General features: G+C 33.9%; 2 protein-coding genes across 2 annotated transcripts; one reads left to right on the plus strand and one right to left on the minus strand.

Moving 5' to 3' along the window:
* The first annotated feature begins 6591 nt into the window (after window positions 1-6591).
* LOC132615472 (major pollen allergen Lig v 1-like) lies at window positions 6592-8074 on the plus strand. The gene is made up of 2 exons (XM_060330074.1): window positions 6592-7028; window positions 7234-8074. The coding sequence occupies exons 1-2, from the start codon at window positions 6857-6859 to the stop codon at window positions 7614-7616; spliced, it is 555 nt and encodes a 184-aa protein (XP_060186057.1). The 5' UTR covers window positions 6592-6856; the 3' UTR covers window positions 7617-8074.
* Window positions 8075-10138: 2064 nt separating this feature from the next.
* On the minus strand, window positions 10139-16364 carry LOC132613857 (uncharacterized). The gene is made up of 10 exons (XM_060328140.1): window positions 15795-16364; window positions 15085-15222; window positions 14088-14276; window positions 12393-12530; window positions 12144-12265; window positions 11926-12058; window positions 11637-11766; window positions 11445-11524; window positions 11193-11327; window positions 10139-10725 (listed from the first exon to the last, which is right to left on the minus strand). Exons 1-10 carry the CDS (start codon window positions 16209-16211, stop codon window positions 10402-10404), a joined length of 1806 nt encoding a protein of 601 aa, XP_060184123.1. The 5' UTR covers window positions 16212-16364; the 3' UTR covers window positions 10139-10401.
* Window positions 16365-17189: the final 825 nt, after the last annotated feature.

Here is a 17189-nt window from a genome sequence, read left to right on the forward strand (position 1 = left end):
CTTTTTTCTGCGTACAATAATGTAGGCCCAATACATCAAGGATACGTAGACGTTCAGATCATCATTTTAGGGGTTGAAAAGGTGCCCGAAATAAGTTTTGTTTGAAAAAACATAGTGTTTTTTCCATACTTTCACCAACGATTAGTCGTGTGTCAAGACTTCGAAACGTCAATATTTTATATAGAACCTGATATTTTTTTCTGCGTACAATAATGTAGGCCCAATACATCAAGGATACGTAGACGTTCAGATAGTCATTTTAGGGGTTGAAAAGGTACCCGAAGTAAGTTTTATTTGGAAACTTTAGGGTGTTTTATTTCTTAAGATTTTGATTTAAGCGTGTTATTTTTTAATCAAGACATAACTTTATTTTGAATATAAATATAATTCTAAAAACTTTGTCCGCATAGATCTCGAAAAAATACGCAAGATTAAAAAAAAAACGCGTAAAACGGACGTTCGAGCGCAAAGTTATGACCATCTAAAGTTTGACGACTTTACAACTAGTTTTTCTCCCTATATTTTTTAGAATTATATTTATATTCAAAATAAAGTTATGTCTTGATTAAAAAATAACACGCTTAAATCAAAATCTTAAAAAATAAAACACCCTAAAGTTTCCAAACAAAACTTACTTCGGGTACCTTTTCAACCCCTAAAATGACGATCCGAACGTCTACGTATCCTTAATGTACTGGGCCTACATTATTGTACGCAGAAAAAAATATCAGGTTCTATATAAAATATTGACGTTTTGGAGTCTTGACACACAACTAATCGTTGGTCAAAGTATGGAAAAAACACTAAGTAACAAAACTTACTTCGGGCATCTTTTCAACTCCTAAAATAACGATCCAAACGTCTACGTATCCTTGATGTATTGGGCCTACATTATTGTACGCAGAAAAAATTATCAGGTTGTATATAAAATATTGACGTTTCGGAGTCTTGACACACGACTAATCGTTGGTCAAAGTATGAAAAAAAACACTAAGTGTTGCAAAAAATAAAGTTGGCCATTTTTTTTTTTGTACTGTTTCTATAACGCAGTATTTTACTGCATTATAGAAAAAAAAATTGCTTCTATAACGCAGTAAAATACTGCGTTAAAGCAGTTAACGGCTCCGTCTCCGTGAACTGCTTTAGCGCAGTAAATTACTGCGCTAAAGGTAGTTTTGTAATTTTTTTTTTTGTTGAGGTATTTTGGTTCAAAGTGATTTTTTTGGGGGCATTTTGGTTCCGGACTCCATGCGATGCAGTGCAATGAGAACTTAAGAAGAAGAGAAGGCAGGTGGGCAGCTAATGGAAAACAAATGATGTGCGAAAATAGAAATGGGAGTTGAAATTCATTGGCTGAAAAGGTCAAAAGAGCAGGACTTTTTGGTGGCCTCATTCACGCACGAATTTCGTGCCTGAAAGGCCAAAATTTTATTTTTGCAGTTTGGTCCTTTCACGCACTACCTACTTATGTTTTTTTTTTTTTTTTTTTTTTTGTATTAGTTTGGTTCAATTTTTTTTTTTTTGTCCTACAAAAGTTGCGGATTCATGATTAGAAGGAAAAATGAGAAGTGTTGTCTTTAATACAATTGTGCAACTGCTTATATAATGCAGTGCACTTGATCAAAATATCTATAACTAACTAACTAACTATGCTTCCACTAACTAATGTACAGCTGTGCACAGCTCACAAATTAGCCAGCTCAGCATCATCGATCATACATGCTCATACATGATCATACTCAACCATGATCATGCTCAACAGTTATTAAAAAGAAAATTGGATAAAGCAAATTATATCCTTAGAGGAGCACAAACTTAGGCCCCGTTTGGACATGGTTTGAAAACATGGTTTCAAACCATGTTTCGACATGCAATTTGGATATTTTAAGTTGTATTTTCTTTATAGACATAAAAACCCCACAATTTGTGAAAAACTATCAAAACATTCTCAATTCTTATACAGTCTTACCAAGTGAGCAAATCATAGTTCATAACAAAATTAGTACACTACTAGAAGGCCTTTCTAAAAAATATAACATCAATTAATCAAACTTTAGTCCAATAAAAACGAAAATTTAACATGAATAGTAATGTAACTACTCTTGAATATAATTCTCCCACATAAATTAAAGGTTGATAGACATAAATAAAGGTTGGTGGAAGTTAATGAGATTGTTAAATGATTGATGGGGGTAATTGTTAAAAATATCTACCAACCTATCGATCTTTTTTTACAAAATATAAATTTATGGGTCAAATTTTATATTTAAAAAAGTTGAAACCATAGTTGAAAACCCCAAATCATGTCTTTTTGGATGATTTGGGGTTTGAAATCATGAGTGAAAACGCATGTCCAAACGCCCATTTGGGGTCATGGTTTCAAACCATGATTTGAAAATGCATGGCCAAACGCCTACTTAGTCAAGAAATAACGAAAGGCCAAAAAAGAATGAAAAAATATTTAAAAATGGAAAAAACAGTTGGAATCCTCATTGCTAATGCTATTTGCTTGTTCTCCCTATTAGGACTTACACAAGCCTATGCAGAATCTGAAAAACCTCATTTTTTTGTTGAAGGAATGTCGTTCAATATTCAAAACCAACCTTAGTGTGCCCATAGCAGGTATATTTAAAATTTTAAATTTTCCTTTACTCTATTTGCATTTTGTTATTTTCAAAAACTGAAAATTCGTTGAGCTGAGTTATATATAATAATGTCCTTGACTTGAATTTTTCTTTTTTAAAATACGATGTAATTCACAATGATTGATCCATTTATTTCTCTTTTTTATTAAATATTGACACCCCTTACCAAAAACTCATGCAGGTGCTTGTGCGCGAGTTCAGTGCATAAATCCTAAAACTCATGGGTTCACCTTTGATATGCTCAATATGACCAACTCCGACGGATCTTATCGTGTACGGGTAGACAGGATAAAAAATTACAGTGTATTTTCAAAGTTAAAATTATTTTATCATGTATATATAGTAGATGTTGAACACCCTGACTTCGTCGTGTATTTACCTTTTAGAATTTTTGAACCCCTAGATGAAAATCTTGGCTCCGCCACTGCGGGTAGAAGGAGATCACAAGAATGAAATATGCAGTGTCTTATTGAATTATAGTCCTGTGGAAGATTGCAATGAGACTCCATGTGCAAACCTTGACTTAGAAACAATTATTGTTACTCTCACTAAGGACAACAATAACTACAAAAATGGAAACTTACGTAGAGTCGATGTTTCTATTTTTTCGTCAAAGAAGTCTCACCGAAGTGTAAACGAGAATTTGAAAATATGCAACATATCCCTAAACTTAAAACATCAGGTGTGGAACATTCCTGGACATATAATTTGATCTTTTAAATTTGTCAAATATTAGACGAAGATCGGAAATTTCACTTTTGGCAAATTTAAAAGATTAAAACTGCTCAAGGGACTATTTTTGTCATTTTCTCTCATATTTATATTTAATATGCTCATTTTTATGCTGTTTAATTTGTGTTAATTTTGCCATTGATATGGGGCGCCATTGATATTGGGCTTTGAGGGTTTTGTAAACTTTATCCATTTAAAGGTTATTTGTAGCACAGGTTTTCAATCAACCTATTTTGTCAAGGCTCAAGTGTATGTAATATGTTTTTTCCGAAAGAATAATAAAGCACCTCATTTTGGTTGCCTTACTTGTATTCTTTATGCTTCTTTGATTTTGTAATTTTCTCCCAACTTTTTAATTATCCCATATTTTGTCCATCACATTTTTTTTTTGACTTTTAAAATTGAACTCAACGTGTGTTAGGAGACCTTCGGTGAGAAAATATTGATCAAATCAATTAATTAATCTGTTGAATGTACATTGACATGGCTTTGATGGTCAATGCAACGTATTAATCTATATCTATATCTAAATCTACATAGTGATATAATCCTTGTCATATGGAAGGGTAGATGGCATCTCTCTTTGACTAGACGGCTAGACCTACTTGGCTTTAAAACATGTAACTAAGATGTAAGTCTTATTTTCTTGTATACCCAATATCTCTCTCACGTTTTATTAATATGAAATAGGTTGTCATGCTTTAGCTCGCTAAATCTTTGTAACTTTTGTTTTCTGCCATAATGATGGGTAGGTTAAGGCATGTGCGCCAATCTCAAATAAAAATTTAAGGTATCAGAGAGAGTAACTCTTTTATTAATTACTTAATTATATCTATAGCAATGCCTCTTTACATGTGGACTTGATATTTGTGATTTTTGTTTTGATAGCGATGAGACCTCAATAACCTATACGGAAAAGGGCCAAATATACCCCTGTAGTATCTGAAAAGGGTCAAATATACCCTTCGTTATACTTTGGGTTCAAATATATCTGTGCCGTTATACTTTAGGGCTAAATATACTCCTCCTCCATTAAAGTTGTCTATAGTGAACCTCCAATCCTATGTGGCATTGATATTTTGATGAGGTGAATACCACCTCAACGCCTCTAACTCATTTTGCCCTCCCCTCTATTCATTTTTCCACTACTAAAATTTCTTTCCCTCCGCTATAACTGCCCCCACTACTGCCACCATTGGTAATAACAAATTGTGGTGACTGGTGAGAGACAGAGGAAAGAGAAGTGAGACTCAATTCTGTCAGGTGGGTCTACAAAGAAACAGATTTTTTTTCAATCAAACACAGTACAATCAACCAGGACTACTAGTGTTCTTGAATTCTATGAAATGGGTCTCCAAGAAAATCAATCTTTTCCCTTTTTCTTTATACAATGCAATGTTCACCAAATGGGTTCAACCAGAAAATATTTTACACCCCTCCATTCTTTTTTCCGATCAGTCTCAGTAAAATCAACAAGGACTACTAGCTAGTTCTTGAATTCTATGAAGTGGGTCTACAGAAGAACTGATATTTCCAATTGCAAAGCAAATGGGTTCACACTTCACGCTGAAACTTCATTGAGTACTGTTTTTTGAACATGGGCTTTTTGTGATTGTGAGGGAAGAAGGTCTGAAAGAATTGAGCACAGACGTATGCGGCACTGACGCTAAGAGAAGCGTGGCCAGCTACAATATTAAAATTGGCTAGAATGCCACCTCCTCAAATATCAGTGTCACTTAGGATTGGAGGTCCACCCTAGACAACTTTGACGGAGAGGTTATATTTGGCCCCAAAGTATAACGGCAGTGGTATATTTGAATCCAAAATTTAACAAAAGATATATTTGACCCTTTTCCGTAACCGATGTATGACACTTCTTTCTGGTCTAATGTCATATTGAAGTGTGTGATGATCTATATAAAACTTAGCTGTCAGAGAAGTATCCTTCTATTTACGTGATTATATCTTTGACAAATTTATCTAAATTTTTCTGAACTTGCTCGAGTAAAGAAATTAAGTGAAAGGTGGAGATTAAGATTAGACTCGTGTCAATTTTAGTATCTGTAAAAGCATGTATATCTTGATCTTAATTAGCAATCACTGTGAAGTTTATACGATATGGTACCTTCAGAAGCAATTAAGCAAAAAGCATCAGTTATATATCTTGTTAATCAAACTAGAAAAGTTCAGTAACATGCTTAACATCTTTGTTCGAAAAACATAAGGAAAGAGTGTTGGCGCGTTTGATGTGCTGGAATATATTTTTCAGAAAATGTCTTTTGAAAACATTTTTCACTAGAAATTTTGTTTCACTAATCAACTCCGTCATATATAGGACAAAAATATAAGGAAGAAATTAGTTTTTCCCTTTAATGAAAAATTATTTTTGATGTTTGGTTGTCAGAAAATGACTTATATTATGGAGATCACTTCTTCATACAAACGCATAGAAATTTGAATTTTCTTTTTTTTCTTTGAAGGGGCAAATATAGTAGTACAGAAGTTGCACCCTCTGGCTCAACTTAAAATTTATCTCAAGTTGATATCTATTGGCACAAAGAATCAATAGATACTAGTAATATTTTAGATTCGCCTTGCTTCCATTTCTTCTTTATCCTATTGGAAACTAGTGAGGTTTTTGGTAAAAACTATTATTAGTGTAAGATAGTGGCGGAGTCAGGATTCCTATTAAAGGGTGTCAGAAAATATAGATCTGTCGCGATCCAGGTTCAAACACGCAATCTTAGGGAGGTTTTGCAACCCCTTAACCGCGGCGCTAAGTTTTCAACTTATGTCAAGGGGTGTCAACACTGATATATATATATATATATATATATATATATATATATATATATATATATATATATATTTATCTATCTATGCAATGTAATTTTCCGGCAAAGAGGTGTTGCTTGACACCCTTCGAGCAAGGGTAGCTCCTCAAACCAGAGTCAGTAAGTCAATCATACTTAGTTGTTTAAAAAAAAAAAAAAGAAATCGAAGTGAAATGAATTTGAGTGATGGGTACCCAAAACTTCTCTTTTTCCCCGACTTTTGATATGACCTTACTTACATAAAACGTTGATTTTCTGTGTATGTGAGAGAAAAAGGGGGGAAATAAAGAATAAGAGTCAAAATCGGAAGAATGCCTTTTAATCTTCCATTTGGGACCAAAAATAAGCAAGGATATACTGAGTAAATAAACATAGAAAATTCCTCACCACAATAAGATTACGATCAAACAAAAACCTACCGAAAATAACTGCCAAAATACAAAGTGTATATATAGGAGGTGCTTTCTAATTTTGATTCATAACCTGCTAGAGTAGGCACTTTCTATTCTTCATTCGAAACAAACAAGTGTCAGATCGAGAATATCTACATTATTATCTAAAAGGGAATCGGGTAAAGCAAACTTTATCCTAGGAGCAGCACGGATTTAGTCAAGAAATAACGAAAAGCCAAAAAAGGAAAAAAAAATGGAAAAATCAGTTGGAATCCTCATTGCTAGTACTATTTGCTTGTTCTTCCTGTTAGGGATTACACAAGCCTCTAAAGAATCTCAAAAACCTCATTTTTTTGTAGAAGGAATTGTCTATTGTGATCCTTGTCGTTCGTTATTCAAAACCAACCTTAGTGTGCCCTTAGAAGGTAAATCCAAAATTTTAATTTTTTCCAATTTATTCCATTATCACTTTTTATTATTTTCAAAATGTGAAAATTCATTGAGGTGAGTTATATAGAATAATTCCCTTGAATTGAATTTTATTTTTAAAATACGATGTAATTCACAATGATGAATCCATTTGTTTCACTTTTACTAAATATTGACATCTTTTACGAAAAATTCATGCAGCTGCTGGTGTACGGGTTCGTTGCACAGATCCTAAAACTCATAAGGTCACCTTCGATATGCCCAGTGTAACCAACTCTACCGGATTTTACAGCGTACGGGTAGAAGGAGATCACAAGAATGCTATATGCAGTGTCCTATTGATGGAAAGTCCCATGGAAAATTGCAATGAGACTCCATGTGGAAAGGTTGACTATGAAACATTCAATGTTACTCTCACTAACAACAAAAACAACGATAACAATAACGGAAATATACGTAGAGTCAACGATTTCTATTTTTTTGCCAAAGAAGCCTCACCAAAGTGTAAACAAGAATTCGAAAATATGCAAGATATCCCTAAACTTAAACACATGATCAGGTGTGGACCATTCACGTACATGTAATCTGCCAAATTAAAAAGATTAAAACTGCTCAAGAGTTTATTTAATGGACTATATATTTTAAACATATAACCAAACATAAGGGACTATTTTGTCGTTTTGTCTCATTATTTACATTTAATTTTCTCATTTTTATGTTGTTTAATTTGTGTTAATTTTGACATTGATATTGGAGCTTAAGGGATTTGTAAAGGTTATTCATTTAGAGCTTAATTTGTAGCATAGCTTTTCAATCGATGTATTATTTCGATTGTATGTAATGTGTTTTTCTCAGAAGAAGTTTTGGTTGCCTTACCTGTATAATATTTATGCTTCTTTAATTAGGTAATTTTCTCCCAACTTTTTAATTATATATTTTCCCCATCGTTTTTTTTTTTAAATTTTTTTTTTTGCTTTTAAAATCGAACTCAACGTCCATTAGGAGACCTTCAATAAGAAACAATTGATCAAATCAATTAATTGACCTGCTGAACATATATTGACGACTTTAATGGTCAATGCAACGTATTAATCTTTCGCCCCCCATTTTTTTTAAAATAAACCAATGTTAAATCTGTATTTATTAATATTAAGTTCATAACTATTGACACAAAGGATAAATAGCTAAATTATTGGTTTCTGTCTTTGCTTTTATTTCTTCTCATCATATCCTTGGAAACTAGACCATGGAAGGGAAATGAAGAGAAACAACAAACTACTAAAAAGGAATAGGAAAGAAAAATAAGAAAAATATTGTAGAACCGAGAAACATTTTTCTTCAACCTTCTCTCCACTCTTTTAGGTACAAACGAAAACATTTTTCGAAAACTATTTTTGAAATTGACTTAATTTGTGGAAATTATTTTCTGAAAAGTAACTTTTTTTTTTTAGGAAAATGACTTATTTTGTGAAAGTTATTTTCTAGGAAAATGTTTTTTTAGTGTTTGGTTGGAAAGTGAAATGTATTTCCCCAAAAAATCATTTTTGAAAATGACTTAGTGTGTGAAATTATTTTCTGGGAAATGTATTTTTTGAAGGAATTTTTTTTAATTAAAGATTGATAATAATATGTCAACTTGAATAGTATTTTGATGAAAGTTGAGTAGTGAAGATTGATAATAACGTGTAATTGTTGGTTAGAACAATATTATGAAGATAAACATTAATATCGTTGTAAAAGAAAATGACTTCCGACCAAGAGTGATATAGTCATTTAATTTTCCCCATTTTTCTTAACAAAAGGCCCCTAATATGACTAAAAATTACACCCAAAGACTTTGAAAATGAAGGTCCTGAACTTTTGACCCCCGCTTGTCTTATCGGTAAAACTTATCAAAAATTAAAGTGTTGCTTATGAAGCAAAACTCGTTAAACTTGAAATTTTTCCCATGGGGCAAGCATGGTTAAAACTCCAAGACCCCCCTTCCAAGGAATTTTTTATAAATCACCCATATTTGACTATGGTTCAAAGAACCTATTAGGCTATTACTATCATAATTGTATATGATTTCAAGACTAGCCTCTAGTCTCTTTATAGTTAACCAAAACTTCATTACCAGAGTACCATTCTCTAGCATGGTCCAACTTTTTGCTTGCAAGAATGTTGACCATAAAGCCCAACTTCTTAGAAGTGAACAAATGTGCCAAACTGCAGCTAAAATAGACCAAACTCAAAGATTCTCTGCGGGATTCGACCGAATCTCGTGTGAGTTCTATATTTGACCGTAACCACTTGCATCATAATTAAAGTGTAATTTAAACATATCAAATACATTTTATCGTTAGCATGCTCCTTCACGTGTGGACTTGATACTTTTTCATGATCAAGCATGTGATTTTTTATTTTATTTTATGTATTATGGATGGTAGTGAGATTTCAACGTATAAATGACACTCCATTATCATTCTAAAATGTGTGATAATCTCACATGAAAGCTTAGCTATCAGAAAATTTACGTAATTATATATGATTATATCTTTGACAAATTTTTCTATACCTTGCTCGAGTAAGGAATTTAGTAAAAGGTGGAGATTATTATGATTGGACTCATTGCAGATTATTATGATTGGACTCAGTGTCATTTTATTATCTGTAAAATCATACTTTGATGATCTGTAGCAATCATTGTGAAGTGTATATAATATGGAACCTTCAGAAGCAATTTATAAGCAAAAAGCATCAGTCATATATCTTGTTAATCAACCTATAAAAATTGAGTCCAAGGACATTTTTATAAATCAAACATATTTGACTATGGTCCAAACAACCTATAACTGTCAATACATAATTTATATGATTTCAAGACTAGTCTCTTTATAGTTAACCAAACTTCATTAAACCATTCTCTAGCATAGTCCAACTTTTGCTTGCAGGAATGTTGACCCTAAAGTCCAACTTCTCAGAAGTGAACAAATGTGTCAAACTGCAGCTAAAGTAGACCAACTCAAAGGCAAAGCTTTTCAAGCAAAGCCATCTCACCATTCCTTCCATATATGTTACCATTTCAAATCATTGAAAATGGTTATAAAAGGAAAAACCAAACATATAATTCAAGCCAACGAAACTCGATTACTTAAATAGTTCTGTTTCATAAAAAGTAAACAAAGACAAACCCTGTAAAATAAGGCCAAAAACTTCAGCATCATATCTACTGTATCTATTTTTTGTTATTTTTCTTTCTAAAACAACTCATTCTCTACCCATTTGTTGTGGGCTGTGCTAGCTTCTCTGTGCCGGGACATAATTTAGACATATAACAAAGTAAGGTGGGTGATTTAACTTACAACCCTCTACATGAGAGGGGAAGCATCAAGCCAAGTTGAAATCTGCCAACAGTTTCTTGAAATCCAGGGACTGCACGTCGTTGCAGAGATCTGCAATTATTTTCTTGAGATCCAGGGACTGCAAGTCATTGCAGCGATCTGCCAACAGTTTCTTGAGATCATCCAGGGACTGCAGGTCCTTGCAGACAAAAGCAGCACCCACAGCCATTATGAGACCGATAAGGAGGAGAGCCTTCATGCATCCGTTGCCATGGGATAAGCGTCCAAGTAAAATCTTGCAGTACTTCTGCACTTCCTTCAAGGACGCTTGACGGGCAGCATCATCCACACTGGCCAATGCCTTCTCACTCTACATTATCATAAATATAAACAAATCAGCTGAGTTAACTACAGCTTACGATATATGATGGATTGATGAGTTTCTTTACATCATTCAATTCTAAGGTTTCCATCAGACTACTTGTTTCCTTTCTTGGGAGGACCATTCTTTATTCTCCTTCATTGTTTAGTTGACTAATCAAGAAAGTTTAATACAAGGACTCTCATGTGTCATATTTCATGCCAAAGACACCATGGAAATGATACAATATCAATATAAATGTGGAAAGAACACAATGATATCTGGCCTCGTATGCTCCTTTTTTAAAAAAAAAAAAATCCAAAAGGGAAATTGAAAGCCATAATTACCTGAAAACAGTCTTTAGATACAAGAGTAACTAAATACTTCTAAAACTTTCACCACCCTACTCTATATAGATAGTCTTCATATTTTGTAATATCACTCTGGTATGTTCAACTACAAAAAGATTAACATACCTTAAGCCTGAGACTGTTTAAGGTCACCTTCAACTGATCAAGACCAGGCCCCTTAGCAGAATGTGCCTTGAACTCTGTAGACAACTTCTTTATTAATATTAGACTTGCTTCTACATTCTCCAGATAAATGTTGTCCTGTTAAAATCACAAGGGGCAGATGCAAGAGCAAGTCATTAGATATTTAAAGAAAAAAGGGAAGAGTTTGGAATCACTAGACCAACACAGAAAATATCAAGAACTAAGACCTCTTACCCACAGCTTGTAACAGTCAGGGTTCTGAGTCAAACACCAAATGGATAGCTCAGTAGCTTCCTCTGATAGAGCAGGGACACCTATAAAACATGTAATAATGAGGATTACATAGCTGTATAAGAAACCGCTGACAAATCTGAAACAAGCAAAGGAGCTGCAAAGCCAACATATAGTCAAAACTTCTTGCTTTACCTGCCGAAATGACTTTAATAGCAAAAGGCATTATCTGCTGGGTTAACTGCTTCATTGCTTTGCTCCCATGGGCAGCAACAAGAGCTACCTCTTTCAGTGTGGGATAGACAGCTTCAAACCTTTCAGTGGCCTGAATATAACAAGCATCACAAACTACTCCGACACAAAAAATATATTTTTTGATGCAGAAAACATTTTTTTTTTTTTGAGACTGGTAACATATGCTGAAAACATTTATTTACAGCAGAATATTGAGGCAATAAAGCATAATGACTGCAGTAATAATCACCTTAATACGAGCAGAAGGTGCTGGGAAGGTGATCCTCATCAAAACCTCAAGAGCTGATGGAGGCACAACGCGTTCTCCCTTTCTTACTGCACCATTCGTGAGTATAGCACGTGCTTTTGGCCAGGATACAATTCTGAAAGAACAAGGAATCCACATTACCACTAGAAGAACTGATAAAAGACCTTTCCAAAAAGCTTAAGAAAAGTATAAATACGTACCTCTCAGCCAACTGTAAGATTAAGTCTCTCGACTGTGGATTACTGTTCGATTTACTGCTTAACATTGGTAAAAGAAAATGTACCCACATGAACAATCCCACGATCAAATCACCTTGGCAAGCCTATAGGAAATGAGACAAGTTAGCACAGGAGACAACGATAAGTGAAGGAGCAATGAAATGATAGATGATGGCAATATCCCAAAGGTTATCTATAAATGAGATCACACCAATGACTGATGATTTTTACCTGAGTGATCGCCCAAATCATGACTGGAAGCTTATCTTGTCCTTGGTATTTCCCATTTTCAGTCATTATTGGTAAGAGACTGATCAAAACATCAGGTTTCCGTCGCAATACCATTGCTAGAACCACAAACATGGCGACCTGCAGTTCAATGACATATATCAACTATGATCTGAAAAGGCTGAAGCACACAATGATCAAGGTAAACATTCTGAAATTTTTGGGCTGATATCAATTTGAGAGCTAATAAGACGTTGTAATGCAGAACATGTGGACAAGCAAAGTAAATGCACAGTTTACAATGTGCTGCAATTAACATAATTGATCCAAATTTCTTAAAAGAATGGAACAGACTATTATTCTAGCTGAAAAGATAAAATTTACAGCTGCAGGACAACCCAGACCATTTATATAAAAGAACATATCACGTGATATAGCACAACCAGTCCATGATGCTATAAATGTACAGATATGAAAGGGAAAAAACTCCAAACTCCAAACTTTTTGAACTAATATTACGAAGGCGAGAGGGAAACTGAGGCTTTCGCAAACCCCCCACCCTCCCGGGACAATGTCCACGTAGGCAGCAGCTTGCTATTTTTTAATAAAATATTTCCACTGTAAAACTATGTCTGTCGAGAAGTAGAAAAGCAATTGGAAGAAACAAACAACTTCAGCAGAAAGTCAGAAAGTCATTAGTTAAATGAAACAAGCACGAAAGGATATATGCATAACCATCGAGTCATTGATATTCCATAATATAATTAATCCATAGTTCAATAACATTCTAATCCTGCAAATGACGCGCCATCAGCAGCATAAAGAAGGAAATTCATACAGAGATCTTCCTTTGTCTAGAACTTGAACTATTCTAGAGGTTCCTCTTTAGTTAGTTTTTTTTTTTTTAATAAGTACAAAGCTTTTAGTTAGATAAGACATCCACTAACTATAATCACATTTATTCTGGATAGATTCCCATTAAACCTGCTAACACCTTATAGCTTCAAATCCAATCTGAATGCAGATTGCCATGGAGAAACACACCTCAGTATACAAAAAACTTGTTACGGAAGTTTGTTAATAAATTTGAGTTCTTAACATTATTAATACAACTGTTATACTTGTCCTAGAAAGAGATATTCAGAATCATCATAACTTTTGACGTTGTGTATTTTATTACCCTAGAATCACTTTAGTAGCGACAAGGAATGCAGTAGCAACATTTACTCTGTTCACTATATTACCTTAGCAAATTAAGGCCATTATCCAAGTATTGTCAGTTAATCAGCCATTAAATACTAATTGCCCATGATGCCGCTCAACTTTAGATTCTATTGAACCCCGATATATGTATTGGTACCGAAAATCTGTAGCCACAAAACACATGCAAGGTTCATATATCCATGACCCCTTCCCCAGTCATCCTTTCCCTCTCACCTTTATGGTGGGGATATGATTCATCAAAAAAGTAGCTTCATTTAATTTCAATCACACACATGCAACTGATTCTTTCTTCTTTCACCATGAAAAGACAACAGTAGTTGATCACTGAAGTCACATTATACATGCCACAAAACTCTCAAATAACATGCAGAAAAGACAAAGCACACAAACCGAAGTCACATTATACATACCACAAAACTCTCAAATAACATGCAGAAAAGACAAAGCACACAAACCGAAATTGAATGGTATTACCTGAGATTTTGAAGTTACTTGCTGAACCACCTTTTTGGATCCCTTGGGAGCTCCTTGGTGCTGTACAAGATCAGCAAGAATGCTATCCAATGTCCATAACACAAAGGAACCAAGTGCATCAAACGATCGCTGGTTAAGCCAGTCAACCGATGTCTTATAAACATCCTCAGCAATTTGAGAAAGAGGGATCTGTTCAATAACAACAAAGTTAACATGTTAAAAGAAGCAGCATTACCAATAAGACAATAGATTGATTACTCAATAAGTGAAATGCGCAGGGAGGCGATATAGCATTCAGACGATTAAAACCACTGGCAATAGAAGAGTGGGAAAAAGAAAACTAAAAAGAGAAACAAGATTATTCACTTGGATTTCCAGTAAATCAAAAATAATTTTACCCAAAAACCCAAGCAAAGACTATCAAATTAAAGATTTAAAGAACATTTCATATAACATGCAAGGCATTCCCATTAAGGACATCCATCTACTGATATAAAAACTATTTGGAAATTATAAAAACAGAATCTTGCAGAATCATATACTTTCTAGTTTCTATATCACAATAGAATAGTGAAAACAAAGTACAAACACTCAATCTTTATCTTTCTACTCAAGATTCCATTATTTCAGAAAGAAAAACGGAATGCTCCTGCATAGCATGTTTCAAAAAGCAAAAAGATGCAACCTTTAAGCAACTAACAAGTCAATTAAGACCTGTTTGGATGGGCTTATGCTTATAAGCTGTAAAAAATGAGTTGGGAGTACTCTAACTTATTTTTTTTTTGGTTTATAAGCTGTTTTCAGCTTATAAGCTGCTTTAGATAAGCTAAGTCAAATGGGCCCAATTATTTTTTTGAGCTTATTTTAAGCACAAAATGACTTTAAGCTGGCCAGTCAAACACTCAAAAAAGCTGAAAACAGCTTATAAGCAACTTATAAGCCAATCCAAACAGGCTCTAAATCTAATATAACAGGGAAAAAAAAGAGAGAAACTCACATCAACCATCTTCTCAACTGAGGATTCCCTGAGAACCTTCATCCATGGGAACTGAGATGAACTAACTTTTGCAAATGCACGTCCAAAGTAGTCTGCAAATCGCATTAGCTGTATATCTTCTTGCTTCTCAAACGACGCCTGCAAAAATTCACAAAAATAATTCCACAACTACACATTCAGAATCAAACACAAAATTCACCTACTCCCTCCCTCTCTCCCAATTCTAATTTATGTGACACTCTTTCCATTTTAATCAGTAGTTGACACATTTCTATATTTAGTACTCCCTCTGTCCTATACTTTATCTGATACAGTTCGGATTTTCAGAGTCAAATCAGAAAATCTTAGACCGCAATTTATCTTTAAGCCCTTTAAATATTTTAAATCGTTAATTATTGCGACTTATAACACTTTTTTTTATGTAGTTTCAGATATGTAAATTATTTTTCAAAAAATTTAAAAATTATATGTCCCCATTCATGGTCAAAATAAGACTAAGAAGTTAGACTCTTGAAATCCAACGGTACGGACTGAGAGACTAACAATTTAACTTTAAATTACTCATTTTAGTATTTTAAAATTAATGATATATTTTAAAATCACACAAATATCCCTAGCTCATATTTTTTCTTTATTTCTTAAACTTCGTGCCTAATCAGAACAACTATAAAACAATAGATCAGATTTTTCGAAATTGCCAGAACTCATACCGATATATCGACAAGAAAAACAGCGAGATCAGAGTTATCGATCTTAGCAGCAGCTTCAGCAACAGTAACCTTAGGTTTCTTCACCTTCTTCGGCTTACTCTTCTTCTTCTTCTCCACAACACCAGCATTATTCTCAGCACCATCATCACTATCATTCTCATCGCCGTTATCATTAATAACGGCGTTACTTTCACCTTCCTCATCATAGAGTCTCTTAGACTCAACTATACGTTTCCTTCTCTCCTCCGCATGTTCTTCAATCGATCGAAATACATCACCAGAATTAACGGCGTTTAATTCCTCCTGATCTTCCGTTAATTTACCTGATTGTTGTTGTTTTTTGTTCTTTTTGTGATACGACACCGTTTGCCATCCTTGATCAGCTTCAATTAGCATTGAATCATCATATTCCTCCATTGTTGTTAATTAATTAAAAAAGCAACCAAAAAAAAAAAAAGAAAAACAGTCAAACGAAACGGAAAATTAAACGGATACAATTTTCCGTTTCGGTTTTTAAGGAAAAATTTAACGGTGACGATGTGAGAGAGATCACTGTGATCGGATTGGTTATGAGGAGATTGGTGTGTGTTTATATAGGAGTGGTGAGGTCGGGTCGGGTTAAGAAGTGGACAAGAAGAGGGAGTGTAGTTTACACGTGGATGTGTGATGACACTTGAAGAATTGTCTGTTTTGCCCTTATCTTAGTTGATAAATAACGTGTATTGACATTGGAGGTCGGGTAATATGGTTTTAATCTGGTGTTGGGACACCCATGATAAGCTGTCATCACAACTAATCCAAACCATTTAAAGTTCTTTCCCTTTTAGGGCTCGTTTGGTTGGGAATAAGTTATCCCGGGATAACAAATTCTGGGATTGTTATTTCACCCTTTATATGAGATAAAATAACACTCTAATACCGAGATAATTAATTGCGGGACTAGTTATCCCGTCATTTTATCCCAACCAAACGTGGGATAAGATGGTGCTAAATTTTGTCTCAGGACAATTTTTCCTTATCCATCATACCAAACAACCCCTTAATGTCTTACTTTCCTTTTTGGTCTATCCCAAAAAAAGTGTTTTTTTATATATTTAGTAAGATGACAATTTAAATATTCTATCTGACAAGTTTATAACCACATACATATCTTAAATTTAGGACCACGAGATTCAAAAGTATATCTTTAATTCTTTAAATTTCGTATCTAGTCAAACTAAGACACTTAAATTGACTCGTATGGTTATAAGTAATGTAGAGTACCGTGACCCTATTTTAATACCAAAACTTTAGGTCAAGATGACCTAAATTATTTCACTATGTGATTTCAACTTGTCAAAGTAATTCATAGAGATTTATTTAACGAATAATGGAAAAGCTAATTATGCATTGACA

The sequence above is a fragment of the Lycium barbarum genome, chromosome 10 (assembly GCF_019175385.1).
Source record: "Lycium barbarum isolate Lr01 chromosome 10, ASM1917538v2, whole genome shotgun sequence".
NCBI classification, from domain to species: domain Eukaryota; kingdom Viridiplantae; phylum Streptophyta; class Magnoliopsida; order Solanales; family Solanaceae; genus Lycium; species Lycium barbarum.